The 16,251-nt window shown below is 41.3% G+C and overlaps 1 protein-coding gene across 6 annotated transcripts in view; it reads left to right on the forward strand.

Annotated features, from left to right (window-relative positions):
- LOC308101034 (stromal membrane-associated protein 1-like) overlaps nt 1–16,251 on the forward strand; it is a 117,406-nt gene that overhangs the window by 29,419 nt on the left and 71,736 nt on the right. For all 6 annotated transcript variants that reach the window (XM_080450318.1, XM_080450317.1, XM_080450319.1 and 3 more), the window contains exon 4: nt 163–238. In XM_080450318.1, coding sequence (XP_080306444.1) covers nt 163–238 — 76 coding nt within the window. The remainder of the gene's footprint in view (nt 1–162; nt 239–16,251) is intronic.

The following is a 16,251-nucleotide window of genomic DNA, read 5'->3' on the forward strand; positions in this document are numbered from 1 at the left end:
AATCCAACCGGGGATTGTACAATAGGTGACACACTATCCACCCCCTGTAGTTGTTTCTTTCTGTAATTATTGTTTCTGTTATTGTTATTTCCCAGCGTTGTCATTTCAGAGGTTTAAATAAAGGTGAATGAATGAATTGAGTCCTTAACCCCCATGTGTCAGAGCGGTGGAGGTCTTCATTCGTGACAAGTACGAGAGGAAGAAATACTACAACAAGGACGCCGTCATTACCCCTCCAGTAAGCGCACACACACACACGCACGCACGCACGCACGCACGCGCGCGCACACACACACACGTATATTTGCACACATGTACTATAAATGCCTGTTCTCTAGGGATGTGACAGCCTTAGGTTATTTTATTTAGAACAATGCCTAATCCGAACCATAAACTTTGAAATTTGAGTGAATCTTTTCGCTGCGTAAAGAAAAACATTCAGGAGCTCAGCTAGTCAAAGCCAGTGCCAGACAATGATTAGCAGGGGATGGATTGTGCAGATCTGCAAGCTGCTCAAGCCTGGCCTTCCTTGCATGAAGCATTCTGCGTCTGTGGTCTTGGAACACACCTTTGAATGTGGTGAAGGACTCTTCACAAGCTGCGGCCGAAGAATCAAATACAAAGGCCAGTCAAAATGCTATCAAGTGGGCATTTTGTGATGCTTTGACAGTAGTCTCTGACTGACTCATTTCTCCTCTGAGGCCTCTTCCATTCGCTTATGTCGCATCAAGGAAACGTTCATCCTTGGGGTCCAGTGCTGCCAATGTGGTAATGAGCTCCCCCTTGCATTCGCTGAAACGGACCTCAATTTTAGACTGGTGCCGTTAGGAACAATGCAAGTTGGAAATGCATGCCTCACCCGGTTATGCAATACCCGTTGAACCCGTCTGTCTGTCTGTCTGTGTCCCTTTTATGCCCATATATGGATATTTCTGTATCTGTCTGTGTCCTTATTATGCACATACAAGATGGAGTTCCGCGTCAGGCATGCCCAAATATGGATTCCATGGACATTTTATTGGATTGTGATGTGATTGGGTTGTGATGTTTCTTTGTTGGTGGTTGTACTCCATAGCAGTTCGTTAGGTTAGCTTCTGCGCACTGCATGCACAGTAAACACTGGTTCTTTTATACAATGAAGAAGCCAATTTGCCTCCATTCTCCCCTCTGAACCATTGGACCCGAATGCAGTTTACCTCCAACAGTACTGAGGACATTGCCTCCAGGTTTTTAAGTATCACTGAGACTGTAGCCAGATGGTCAGCCCAGCACTGGTCCAGGATATGCCTGAGGCCATCACAGAAGTTACTGATTGTGTCCTCTGCCGAAAAAGCATGGACAACCGGCCGCAAGGTCAAGTTGGTGAAGATGAATACTAAGCCAGTTTTCATAAGTCCCTATAATTTTTGGAAATACTGAAATAATTGTTATAGTGAAGAATAGACTACTTATGCAGCATTCTGATGCACAGTGACACAGGTGACTTGATAGAATATGGCAATTAACATTAAGCCTGTGCATGAGCACACATTTTCAAGTTGCTTGGGATTTATAATGGGAGAACAGGTGCATATGCACAGTTTTATGAATATGATTATCTTTGAGCATATGCCATTTTTGTCTTTTGTGCACACATGTATACTGTATACTTCTAATCCTCACACAGTTTTATAACTGACACCCGTGGGGAGTTAGTCTAACGTCCACTGCCTTCTCCAATTGTAACCACAACTATTACATTTGCATCTAATAGCAGCTCAATAAGTGCTTAATGGCGTCTGTTGTGGCAAGTTTATATCCATCATTCCCAGGCCTGCAGGATACAGCTATGATTTTTTCCTATATATTGGTATTTTCTTTCTTCATTTTCTGTGCACGGGCGAAAGTAAAGTAGCTCAGAAATAGCACAGCAAAATTGAATTTCATTTGAAAGTGAGAGATGCAAACTTCAGTTAAAGAAATGATTATTGTAGAAACTTGATAAACAAAAGCCTTACCAGCATTTTGTTTTCATGGCCTATTTTACACAGAACACTATTTTAGAATTCACAATATCACCATTATCACTGTCATGTTCTCTCCCTCACACTGTGTGTGTGTGTGTGTGTGTGTGCAAATGGTTGTCATTGTGGAGTGAAGGTCTTCTCTGTCCATAACAGGCAATAAATTCACAAATATTTGTCTGTGTCGGTCTGTCTGTACCTTTTCTTTCCATTTATGGAGATCCCTTATTTAATCAATATGACGTCATTGTACAGACATCATAGAGTGGCTTCCGAGTTCCAATTACTATGATAATGGATACTGCACTAAGCACTCAGACAATGGGTATAGCATAACCAAAGGGCCATGTGTTCCGAACTGGTATCGCAGCAGTATAATGAATTTGATGGAGGCACAAAAGCCAATTTGGATAGTCAATAACCCATAATGCCCCCTGTGACACTGGCTCTGCAGCTTGTTCTGGACATTTGGTTTAGATGTGAGGTACAGAAGGTGAAACAGTTGACCACCAGTGCTGAGGGAGGGGGGGGGTGTTAGAACAACAGATGTTACAAAGAAAATGCTGGAGAGCAAAGCTACTGAAAAGTTTTCATTTACAAATGACGCATATTCTAAATTTGTAGTGATTTGTACTTGTCATATAGACAATGTCCGTGGGCGTGTGTCTGTCAAATCTACATTTTTGAAGCTTGTTACTGTATACCGCCTTCAATAGACTTTGTCACTGGAATTGTGTTGCTAGGGAACAGCTTGGGTCCAAGTTTGTTTCTTGTCAGCTACTGATTTCAACAAACACCGCAACAGGAAATAAACTTAGAGTCTTAGACCCATTTAGAATGTTTGTTATCAAGAGTGAAATGGTCTGTAGACTCTGTACTGTATATTCCTATTTCTTGTGTGTGTGTGTGCGCGTGTGTGTGTGTGCGAGCAATCACTAAACAATTTTTTGAGCAATCACCATCCAATTTTTTGAGAAGTGAAAAGAGGACTGTGATTATGTATGATTATGTTCTTCGTGCCTGTGTGAAGAGAGCTTCCTTGAGAACTTCTTTGTGTATGTGTGTATGAGAGAATTGGTGAGAGTGGGTAGCTCTGCTTGATGAGTTGTGAGTTGTGTGTGGGTGTGTGAATGCCTGCCCATCTGTCTTCCAGACAAGGGCTTCACATACTGTAGAGAGAAGAGTTGTAAAGGGTAAAAGGGCCAGTTTAAGAAGATTCATAGCTAATTTGAGGGTTGGGTTAAGGTTGAAGTTAGGCATGTTGTGGAACTGGGTGACACGTTTAAGTAAAGTGATATAATTCTCGGAACTTATTAGACTGTTTTAGCTGAGTGAAATGAACGACTAATGCCTGGCTCTACTTGTTTGGTCATCATATCCATATCCACGCATGCACAGAGGTTTTTTTGCATGTTTTATTGCATCTACAGTATTACTTTGTATATACTCTGTTGTTGGTGGTCTGTTTGTTTGACTCTTACTCACCATCTTCTTTCTTTCTTTCTGCTTTCTTGCTTTCTTTTTTTCTTTCTTTCTTTCTTTCTTTCTCTCCCTCGCCTTTCTCTCTCTCTCTCTCCGTTTCTCTGAAGCGTAGCCATGAGCCAGACTGTGATCTGAGATCTGTGTCTCTGCCACCCACGCAGACGACATGGCTTTTATATGCAAATTAATTATTAATTAAACCAAGTCATTATCACTTTAAAACGATTTGGTGCAGATACAGTACAAGGAGGGGAGAGGGCTCAAAACACTAGAGCCCTATTATGTAGGCTATTTGTACTGTATGTGTGTGTGAACGAGAGAGAGGTGATTATGAACTAGTTTAGATATATTGATTGATTAGTTATTCAGTTGCGGCAGGGGATTGAACCCGAAACCTTTGGGCTCTCAGGCGTCATCTATACTTCTAGGTCACCTATCAATCAATTTGAAGGTTTTTCCAAGTGTGTTTACTACTGGGATGTGTTGTGAGCTTGTAGATCAGCTATTTTTGGAGACAGAGTTGGAGACTAGTGGAAGCCAGCCAAATGCAGATGCGCAGCTGGTGCAACATTGTGTAAGGATACTCACTTAGACAGTAGGAGCTACGCTAGTCTACACATATTTTCCTCATCAGTGTTGATGATTGTTCTTGTTAATTGATGTTAATAATAATTGTTAATTATGGTGTGTTTTATCAGATAATTGTTGTCCCAGTATTGACTTGTCGGTGTCCCAGTATTGACTTGTCGGTTAACTAATCAGCTTTTACAGCCAGGTGAAGTAACTATGTAAAGCATTAAGACAGTGAAGCAGACAGATAGTGATGTTCTTATGAGATTAAAATGAATAGAATGACAGATTAGTGAATATTAGAGAAGCATGTGAGAGGTTAAACATCTAAACAAAACACACCCACAGGTAAATCGTTTATTATTATCAAACTTTTTGGATATTGAATAAACTAACACATTACAAAACGTATATTAAAACCAGTAAAATTGTATTTAAAGTCCTTAATGACCATAATGAGGTGATTTTCCGACAACCTGCCCACTGCCCTCCTCCTACACACACACACACACACACACACACACACACACACACACACACACACACACACACACACACACACACACACACACACACACACACACACACACACAGGCCTGAGCTGCACAAGGCGACAAGACACACATCCCTTCCCACATTTTGGAATAAATCATCATCATTGATCATGTTTTTGCAGCAGTAGCTATGGTACAATGAAGGATACAGACAAGCCGTCATCTTCAAATGACATCGTAATGAATGTGTTGCTACAATGTGTAAACGCCTCCGACTTTGGATATAAACTTAAAGCACAGGGACTCTGTCAATGACATGGAGATAGCGTTTTGGAACAAAGTGATGGAAGAACAGGCCGTTTGGCCGCTTGGATGCCCGAACAGTGACGTTTGGCATCATGAAACTGTAAACATGACAGTAACAGTGACACCCCTGTGTATGGTGGAGTAGATAAACGATGCATTAGGAAACTATGCAGTGCATCTGTGATAAAGTGGTTTAAAAGAAACAGGTGTAGCGTTCAGTTTGGAGTGGTACAGCATACAGTACATGCACAGCCTATCCGTAAACACGCACGTGACGTGTATTACATGGCCGAGTAATTTAACATTTGGCCGGAGAAATGGAATCTTGTCTCGGTCACATTGGCCGGGCCAAGAAAATGCCTAGCAGGGGAAACCCTGATTGCGCTATAGATTTTCTGTTATTTATTTCAACAGCCCCTAATCTCTACAGTATAAAAATACTGTAGTCCAGTGGTACCCAAACAGAACACACTGGTGTGCCTGGACTTGACTTTGTGGCTTTTTAAATCTTTACGTTACATTAAAGTTCTGTTTTAACCCATTCAATCCGGGAACGCATCTGTGTCATTTTAAGATTTTAGCTATAACCGTTATTTTATACTTTGGCTATTAAAAAATAGCAGATATATACAAGCTCATTGTGCCACAGAGTGAGCTATGAGCTTGTAGATCTGCTATTTTTGAAAAATCTTGAACATGTGTGCAAATCTTTGGAAACGACATTTTCCCTGGAACAAAACTGTCAAGGACCCCCAAAATTATGTTTTTGGTCGCTGACCCCCATCTCAAAATATGTTGTTCCAGGACCCCCCCCCCCCCCACAAAGAAGCAAAGATTTGAGTTTAAAAATATATGTATTCAAAGATTTGCACAACAGATGTTCAAGCTTGTAGAGTTCCGTGCTATGAGCTTGTATATCTGCTATTTTTGAATACCCAAAGTATAAAATAATGGTTATTGCTAAAATCTAAAATCCGGATTTGATGGGTTAAACCTTTACATTACATTAAAGTTCCGTTTAACTTTACATCCTCTCCTCCAGTTCTTTCTGAGTGAGTTTTTAAGTCCAGTTGGGCCTTGGGATTTTATGACATGACAACCACATTATTATTGTAATATATACAACTAGTTATACAAATAGTTAATTTACTAATTCAGTACTCATTTCCCAATACAGAGTCAATACTTTGGCATATGCGAACATGTAATAATAAATAAATGATGATATAATCATAATTATTATTGATATTTATTGATAACCACAAACAAAAGCAAAAAAGCAAATCTACAATCTCTTGTGAGCTTGTTGATCGTCTATTCTAGCTATTTTTGTACATTTGTGATGAAAGTATGAAATGGGGCTTAAGTGGTTCAACATTTTAGCATTAGTAAATAAAATGAAATCTTTACACGTGTTATAGAGGCAATTTTTTTGCACTGATTTGAATACAGGAATACCTTGAGATTTTGACTTGCCCTTTGGTGTGCCATGGGCACACAACATTTGAAAACCACTGCTATAGTGTGTATGTGTGGGATCATCATAGATCATAACGTAGATCATAACAGTCGATGATAGAAGGGCACACACCTCTCCATGTCAATTTCTTTGACTTTGATAAGGCATTTGACAACATAAGACTGGGAGTTGCTATGGAAACTCGTGGCACACTATATGGATAAAAATACATCGGCATCATCGAGAACACTTACCAGGGCATGCAGTGCCAAGTGCTCCATCACAGAAAGGAAGAGTTTGAAGTGCTCACTGGGGTGAGACGGCCGCTTGCTTTCTCCTTTCCGTGTTATGCACAGACTGGATCATAAACCAAACCAATAAAAAAAGACTTGCTTTCAGTGGAGTGACAGAACATTCTAGAGCATTGGTTCTCAAACTTTTTCATGTCAAGGACCCCCAAAATGATGTGTATTTGGCTGCGGAGCCCCATCTAAAAAATATTTTGTGCCAGGGATTCTTCAAAAACGGCAGATCTACAAGCTCATAGCCCGGCACTCGGTGCCGCGCTATGAGCTTGTATATCTGCTATTTTTTTTTCAAAATCATGGTGTTGGTCACTTGAAGAGGATGATAAATTCACTTACTTATGAAGTGTGGATGGGATGGTGTAACAGAGAAATATGTAAAGGCAAGAATCGGGAAAGCAAGAATAGCATTCAACATCTTGAACAAAACTTAAACCAAAAAAATGTTTTCACAGAAAACATGACCATACAGCTGCATCCGAAACCTGGAAGACCACCTCTTACATCATCAACAAGCTGCATTCCTTCTTTTAACTGTTTAATACGCCTCCTGAGGCTCTATTGGCCAAACACAATCAACAACACCAACCTGTGGAACACACACCAAACAAAGAAACAACTTTTAAAAACAAAACAAAAGTGACTCGCCGAAGACACCAAATTCAGACGATGGTATTTTTTTGGCAAGCCACACCATCGCATTATGATGGATAAGAAGTAGTCACGGATATTTGGTCTGAACTAGACGCAAGATGAAAGCAAAACTACAAAAAAAAACTGCTACTGACAGGGAATACACAAATCGATGGGAAAGAGGAAGACCTTGAGCAACTTAGAGAAGGAGCACAGAGCAAAAGTCTAAGAAGAATGCATTGAAGTGGGAACGGCTGGAGAAACATGGCCCAAGACAGACAAGGGTGGAATCAATAGCCTATGCTCGAAATACAAAGGCCTAAGTAAGTGTGTGTGTGGGTGGCTGAATGTTTGTGCACGTGTTTCTGTTTCCATTTGAATGTAATGTGTGTGTGTGTGTGTGTGTGTGTGTGTGTGTGTGTGCGCGCACGTGCAAATACAATCCTGTTACCACATGAACATGGCCAGCAAAACACGCTAACATTTCTTCACACACTGCTTAGTTTGTACATGCAGTGAACAGTGTCTTTGTGTGACATTACTTTGATAACAAACAGCTCATTGAAACCCTGTTAACTGACCATGCATGAGCTCATTGTTCTGCTGCATTTTGAGCTGAGTGGTACAGACGTGGGTGTGTGCATGCATACAGTATACTGTAGAAAATGCTATATTTCTTTGCTGTGGGTGTGAGCTGGCATAGCCAGACCCTGGAACAGCAGTAGCCTTAAACTGCTGCTGTGTGTTTTGTTAATGCAAATATCAAGCTCACTTATCGGTACCAGCAACACGTGGTGCAATTACAGTCTTTCATAATTAAATGATACACACAGGCGTGATTGTACGTGCACATACACACAAATCCATTACAATATAATACACAAAAAAATGAATGTACCTTACTCCTCCAGTAAGAGGGAGAAGCCATAGTAACTTAAAGTTAAAGCTCTTTGTATTTATTTTTGGGCGGTGTAGCCCTATAAGTGGGGTTGGGACACCTCATTCTCTGTACTGTGATTGGCTCATTAGTACACCCCTAGCTGTACTGTGATTGGCCGACTCTATTGGCTGACTCTATTCAGCACTGTGATTGGCTAGCGAGACACATGATGACATTAATAACCTATAAATAGGACTATGCACTTCCAAAAATGCATTATTTTTGGAAGTGAGCTTCCATCACTGTGATGACCACTGTGATGACCACACCGCCCACTTCGCACTGGGTGTGATTTTTAGTATGTTAATACAATATAACTTATACAATTGGGCTGGTTGTATTTGGTCTCCCTGCTCTTCTATGGCGACATTTAGATCCTGTGTCTATGTTGGACACGACCTTTGACACAATCATGTGGTAAAAAAATTGTAATTCAGCACTGGAACCAGGGTTCAAATCCAGGGTAGAACAGGAGCTTTAATAAATAGGCCTACAGTTTATGATGTGTTGTTGCTTTCCAACATATCCTCGTGCACTAGGCTAGGGCCTGCAGCGTTAATTGTTCAGCGTTCCTTCCGTATAGACAAACGGTGTAATGACAACAGAGCTCCAAGGGGCGTTGCTGAAACAACTAAAAGGAATGTTTGACAGTATGACTTTAATAGTAATAATGGTTCATACAGTAGAATTCTTATTACGGTGATGAGAATGCAGATATCTGAAAATAATGTACAGCCTTTGGCCAATCAGAATCCAGTATTCTCCATGGTATAATATGTAATTACTTCTGGAGCCCTAGTACTTACTGTCCATTCAAGTGAAAGTCTGTGCGTCACTCTAGTAAATATTTAAATAAGTCAATATATAGGACAGAAATAGCTGGAAAAAAATCAATCGGTCAATTGTGATTCAATTATTTTACATTTAAGCTTAATTTCTTATCATTACATTACCCTCTCAGAAGGGACCATTGGTGAAAATGTGTGATTTCAGTTCTTCATTGAACATACATTTTTATACACCAAATTACTGTATAATAAGTTCTTCCAAACTTTAATTAAATGCCTCAAACCAAGGCGACAAAATTGGAAACTTTGCCTTAGGCCTATGCTGCAAAATCCTGAGTGTTCATTTAACTCTGAGAGTCTAAATTGGAAAAGGGATTACAGTGTAATAACGGCTTAAGTTTAGCTCAATATGTCTGAGAAATGGTCCATTTTATCCTCAAGAGAAATGTGGTCCAGGGCCTTGGTCGGTACTGATCAGCACAGAATGTCTGCTAATGTGAGGGCTTTACATAATCAATCTTCCCAAATTATTAATAAATAATACATTTAGTTTGTTTTGGTGTATTTGCCAAATATATTTTGCACATGCCTTGTCCGCTGCACTTACTCATCCTAACTATTAGGAGCAGTTTTATGTAAGTTAACCACTTAAACCCTATATCAATTGTTGACCGGGGTCCCCCAGGCCTCTATGCTCTTTTCTCTTTACACCAAATCTCTTCCATTGAAAATAGCCGATCTACATGCTCACAAAGTGTCGCAATGCTTGTAGATCAGCTATTTTTGCCAGATTTTTGAGCAGATATGCAATGTAGTTCAGAAGTGGGTTGCACACTTTTCGTGTTCAGTTCGTTGCTGGTGCTGGACACAGAAAGTGGTACAGGTGGTACAACGTTTCGGTCACACATGGCTTTCATCAGCACCACCTGATGAAGCCCATGTGTGGCCCGAAACATTGTACCACTTTCTCTGTTTTAAAGTATTAAAAAAACACTTTTAGGAGCCATGCTGTTGTGCAGACTTTTATTCAGATATGCAATGTAGCCAGTGAGAGACAATGAGAGGACTTTTGAAATGGTAAACGCGAGCAACAAGCTTCTGTATGGGTTCTTTGCAAAGTCCTGTCTCTGTTCATTGGAAAGCTGTAATGCTAGACGAGACGAAATGTGGCAAGAACACAACTTTCTTTCATAACGTGTCTTCTAAGATATACCTTAATGGTGCGGAACAAAGACGAGCGGGGGAGATTGAATTCTGGGATTCTCGCTGAAGGGTGAACAACCCAATGTCGCCCACATCTTCCCAACGATTTTCGCATCCAAATGCTGCAAGTCTCCCTCTCTTGTTTGAGATTCGACAGAGGAAAATGTGCGAAATTGTATGTGATGCATTACTTACTCATATCTACTACAATTACACACCTGCCTACCAGACATGTCTCCTGTCTGTCTGTCTGTCTGTCAGTACATAGAGAGACAGACAGGACTATCCCAGTCTATCTGTTCATCTCTATTCAGGCTCCATTCATTATCTCCCCTCCTCTCATTAGCTATCTCTTAATCACTATATCTTTTTAATTCCCTTCCTCCGTGTAATGTGTTTTTTTTCTCTCCCTCCTTCCTGTCTTGTATCTTCTCCCTCCATCTTTACTGTACATACTGGCTTTGTTTCAATCACTCCACCCCCACTGCCTCTTTCTCCCCCTCCTTCTCTCCCACTCCCTCTCTCCCCCTTCTCTCTCTCTCTCTCTCTCTCTCTCTCTCTCTCTCTCTCTCTCTTTCTTTCTCTCTGTTACACCATTCCTCTATCTTTTCATATGTACCTCTTTCATTCCTTCCTTCCCAACCCCTCTCTTTTTCCTCTCTCATTTGTTTATATCCTGTCTTTCTATTTCTAGCTAACTCTCCTTCCCCCTCTTTCTTTCTATCCACTCTCCTTCCCTTGCTCCTTCCGTTCCTTCTTCTCTTCATCCATCTTTCCCTATCTCTTTCTCTCTCTTTCTCTTTATCCTCGTCCATGGTCCATCTGTCTCCTCTAAGTGCTGCGTTGGCATCTGCAGCAGCGACATCAAAGTCAGAACAGGAGGAAGTTTGGACGGGAAATGGTAGCCAAAAAAAAAACTAAAGGTGTCAACGGAACAAGTGTAGGGATTCTTGTTCTCTGCTGTACGAAACCCTCCTTCACCAGCAACATAACCACAGGCAACGGCTGCTGCACACTGCTTTTGATGCCTTAACAGCCGAGAGAGAGAGAGAGAGAGAGAGAGAGAGATTAAAAAAACAGACCAAAAGATTCCTTAGCTGTGCCCTCGCGAAGCAGCACTTAGAGAGTTTCTGCCTTCAGCTAAGTTGAAGAGTAATACAGAGGGAGAGCGAGCGAGAGATGAAAAAACTGTGGAAAAGATTCCTTGTGCCTTCAGAAAGCAGCACAGCAAGTTTCTGCCTTCAGGCGGTTTGAAAGGAAATTCAAGATGCGGAGAAAGAGAGAGACGGGGAGAGAGAGAGAGAGAGTGAGTGTGCGTGTGTGTGTGCGTGCGTGTGTGTGTGTGTGTGTGTGTGTGTGTGTGTGTGTGTGTGTGTTTGTGGAGGCTCTGTGTCTTTGTGTGTCTGCTTTGGGAGGAATCGATGTTCAAGATGATGCAAACTCAGTTTCTCCGAAAAATCATTTTTCCTGGGCTGCTTGCTTTCAAACAGAGCAGCTAGCAGTGTTTCGCTAACAGCCCTACACAGAGCTTAATTTATCTTTTTGACAATTTTTTAAAACTCTGATTCAAGTAAATTCAACCGTGCACAGGTGTTCACAGCAGTAAAACAAACACACACACACACACACACACACACACACACACACACACACACACACACACACACACACACACACCTGGGAGCTGCTGAGTACAACTGCAGTCTTCCAGTGCTGCTCAATGTAGCAGCTGGCGTTTAGGTACCACGCTCAAGGGCAGTTTTTGAGGGAGAGGGTTATCCCAGCTGATAATATAACGTAAGTAAGTAGGTCGAGGGGCTTATTGTCGGTATCAGCCGAGAACGCGGGAGTCTATCCCCGTTACAATGCGCTAGGCTAGAGTGACCCCTGGGAGATGGATTGCTGAGGTGGAGCGCCACACCTACCATCAGCTCCCAGTACTTACCGCACAACTTGCCGCACACAAGCTGTTCTACTCATACATATATACGCACACTCGTACGAGTTGCCGGTGCCCGGGATCAAACCCATGACCTTGTGGACCGACTGAGCTACCCGGACATAACCCACAAATCATCTCCGATCTCTAGGTTCGACCACCACGCTTGTACATGCCCTTAAAAAGAGGTCGAGAAAGGAGACAAAATGCATGAGCAGGTTTCAAACGCATGCGTTTCCTCCACCACTTCCCCCAAACAGTAAAATGTTCAGTGTTCATTTACTGTACCTGTAAGAATGAACCCACATGGACCTGTAAAGGTCCATTTGGTTCCATTCTTACACTCTCTCTGTTAAATGAACAGAGGATTTTTCTGTGCAGTAATTGTACTATAATTTGCAAGGCACCAATGTAAAACTGGGTTTGTATTATCTCTCTCTCTCTTTCTTGCCTCTTCAGTATCAGCATCAGAACTATGCAGTTCAGTGACTGCTTTACCGACAATGCAATTACTGTATACTGTACGTTCACAGCAAAGTCCGGGATGTTACATTAACACTGAGTGTAAAAAAGCATTTTTTAAAATGTATTGAAGTGGTTTCCTATAATGATGAATGACGGTGTACTATAGCTACGTGTGTGTGCAACTGTATTGGAGGTTCGTACCTGTTGGGGTCTTAGTCTGTGATATATGACTCATAATCGATGTAGGCCTTTACAAAATAGAATATTTTGCATGCTACACACATACTGTAATGTATTTTAAGAGATGAATACTGTATGTGGCTGCATACGCCAGTCAGAATATATGGTCTAATAACAATTCTCTGACTCAGCCAGATTTACTGTGCTGCACTGTAAATCTGCAAACCGTGCTGACTCAAAAACCTATGTTGAGATTTGATCGTACTGTAGCCTCCGCTCACATCCAAATTGTTAAATGCAGAGTTTGCGTGGAAATGAGCGTGTGTGCCCAGGATTCTTTTCCTATGGATGTTTCGTAAATGGGGGCCGGATTCTGTATGTGGTTGTGGTGCTGTGTGAGTGCATGTTATGGTGCTGTTGATGAGTGAATCTGTTTTAGTGTCTATGTATGCTATATTAAATGTGAGAATGTGTTGCAATGTGCAAGCATGTTTTGTACATGTATGTGTTGTGTCTGTGGCGTGACTGTGTTTATATATTTATCGTTTGGTATATTGTTTGTGTGCGACTCCTGAATGTTTCATAACATTTTTACACTGTCAGAGTTAAGTTAACTAATTAACACACTTTTGCAGTGTGTTCTCTAGCCTTGAGGCTGTGATGCGACCTTGTCTTTCTAAACCACGGCGGCACAGAGATTCCGCCTTCATTTGTCTAATTACCTCTCCTTTCTCTCCGACTGTCCTCCCCTGTCTGACACGCTGTAGGCTACTAGTAGTACTATACCATTTCATCTTTATTTGTCTCTGTCGCTTTTTATTTGCTCTCGTTTTCTTTGTCTTCTCTTTCTGGCTCTCTTAATTGACCCTTTCCCCCCCCCCCTCTTTTTGGTCCTTACTTTCTTTTCTCTCTTCTTGCCGTCTCCGCCCCCTGCGCCTGTTCTTGGCAGAAGTCATCCAAGGTTACCCCTTCTTCCTATTCCCCTTGTTCCCTGGACTGGAGGCTGATGAGAAATCAGGAGGTGCAAGTCGGCACACACGAGCGAGCACTGACGCACAACGCACCACAGTGTTGCTGTTGTTGTTGTTTCTCACTGCTCTTCTCTCCTTCATGTGTCCGAATCCAACTGAATCCCTTACAGTTCCTTTCTCTCATTGATTCATGGATGATATTCAGTCTCTGAGCACACAGTGCACAAAGAGAAAATATAGTTCATTCAGCCAAGTCCTTGTGTGTTCGTAAAGAGCAGGCTGGGTCGTGTGTGTGTGTGTGTGTGTGTGTGTGAGGTGTGTGTGTGTGTGAGATGTGTGTGACTGACTGCTTTTGTCTGCTGTGGTGATGTGCTGTTTTGTGCTCTGCTTTGTGGTTGGTTTTCCAATAGTTTGTTTCCGTATTGAGGAAGTAAATAGACTCAAATGGTGTGCATGCTGCACAGACGGTCACATTCAGGGATCCATTGGTCATGTGACAGGCCGTGCTTTTTTGAGCAGGAGCACAACTAGACTTATAGAGAAGAAGAGAGTGCACAGTTCCATGTTTGCTGGACTCCAGGCTTTGCGTACTATAGCTAAAGTGTTATATCTTGCAGTATGGGACCACCATAAACCTAGCCTGTTTGACTGAGTGCTTGGCTCACAACACAGCCAACGCAGCAGGAACCCTCGACCTTATGTCCACAGACATTGCATCAGTCCTCCAATTAGCCTACACATTATGAATTCACTGTGAATGCATTGTAAGCCAAACAGCATTAACAATGACATTGAAGCAAGAGACAGTATCAGAAAGCACCCAACATGAAACGGTTATCCCCTAATGCAGGATTACAGACAAAGTAGGCTACTCGAACATACTGGACAGGACCAAGTAAATAGTGCCAGAGACACAAGTACATGTAGGCAGGCATTTTTTATTTATTTATTATATTATTATTACCATATAATATTTATTTTATAATATAATTAAATATTCAAATGTTTGCTGTTTCATGATGCCAACTAACTGACTACTTGTTTGCAATGTGTCACCAAGTTGTTCCATCACTTCTTTGATCCAAACTCTCCATGTGACAGTTACTGTGCTTATTAGGGGTGTGCCGATATATTGTCCCGCGATATATCGCGATACGTTTTCGTGACGATATGTATCGTTTTGGGGAAAAAAAATATCGGATTTTTTTAAATTCTTTTTTTACAATAATAATCAGGCTTGAAAACAGCCCCGAGGTGAAAAGGGTGACAACATGTTGTTTTTTTTCGGGTCAGGTGTCACATTATTGCCCTATTTGGATTCAAAACGGCTATTGTAGCTGAAAAGCTACAAGTTTGCGCAAAAACAGAATTATTTGTTTGCATTTTCTCTCCCCCATATATTTTCATAATAAAAAAGTGCGTATTGTATCGAAATCGTATCGAAGTTGTGAGCCAAATATCGTATCGTATCGTTTGGTGAAATTAGTGTATCGGCACACCCCTAGTGCTTATATCCACATCGGTTCCAAAAACGGATTTTTACAGATTGTAGCAACTTGCTCATTGCAAAATGATGATTGCTGTTGTAACATGTTATACAAGTTTGAGCTGTGATATGAGTGTATCTGAAGCTGACGACTTGGCTTTATCCTTCACTCTACTGCTATGATAAGATCAATTAATTGACTGATCTTTTATTGGTCCCTGTTTCATGTTGTAAATCATGTTGTGAATCATGAATTAATCCAAAATGTGGCAAGTTTGTTTCACCACCATGGCACTGTGCAAACGTTGCATGTCTGAGTGGGTTGTGTTTGTCTGTGTTTATTGCAAGGCACTGTGCGCAGAAGGGCAGTAAGCTATAATACTAGTGGACAGCAGGCTGTCGGGAAACCACCGACAGTTAATGTACTGTATGCTCATAAAAAAACAACATAAAATGTGATTTTAATGGATAGCAGGTAGCCATCAAACCTCGGTCTAAGAATCAAAACAACAATAATAACATGGCATCTGTTGACAAGCATACATCTTGATGACATGGCATACATCTTGATGACATGGTTAGCATCTATCTAAATAGGCCACAAGTACTGTTACAAAGAATTAGGGGTGCAACAGTTTTCAAACTAATGGATTTGGTAAATGATTTAAAACAGTGTTTAATAAATTAATCGATTTTGGGGGAAATTAGATCCACCTCGTCAGAGACCTCACCCCTAGTAGTCCTCATTTCTTAGGGGGCGGCACTGGAGTGACACTGGAGTGGCCAGGAACTAGAAGTATACCTCTTTCAATCCCCAGCTCCTTCTGGTTTCATGTCATGTGTCCTCGAGCAAGACACTAGCCTTTAACTGCTCCTGAAGAACTTTCAGTAAGAATCTTACTGAAAGTTTTGCTTGTGCAACAGACGTACAATGCCTACACTTTGACTTCTTTTTTTTTTGCCTATGGGTGCCTCATACAGAGCCTGATACAGCTCTTCCTTAGTGGGGATCCTGTACCTCTCTCTG

The sequence above is a fragment of the Gymnoscopelus braueri genome (genome assembly GCF_963280865.1).
Source record: "Gymnoscopelus braueri genome assembly, chromosome: 14".
Classification (NCBI taxonomy): domain Eukaryota; kingdom Metazoa; phylum Chordata; class Actinopteri; order Myctophiformes; family Myctophidae; genus Gymnoscopelus; species Gymnoscopelus braueri.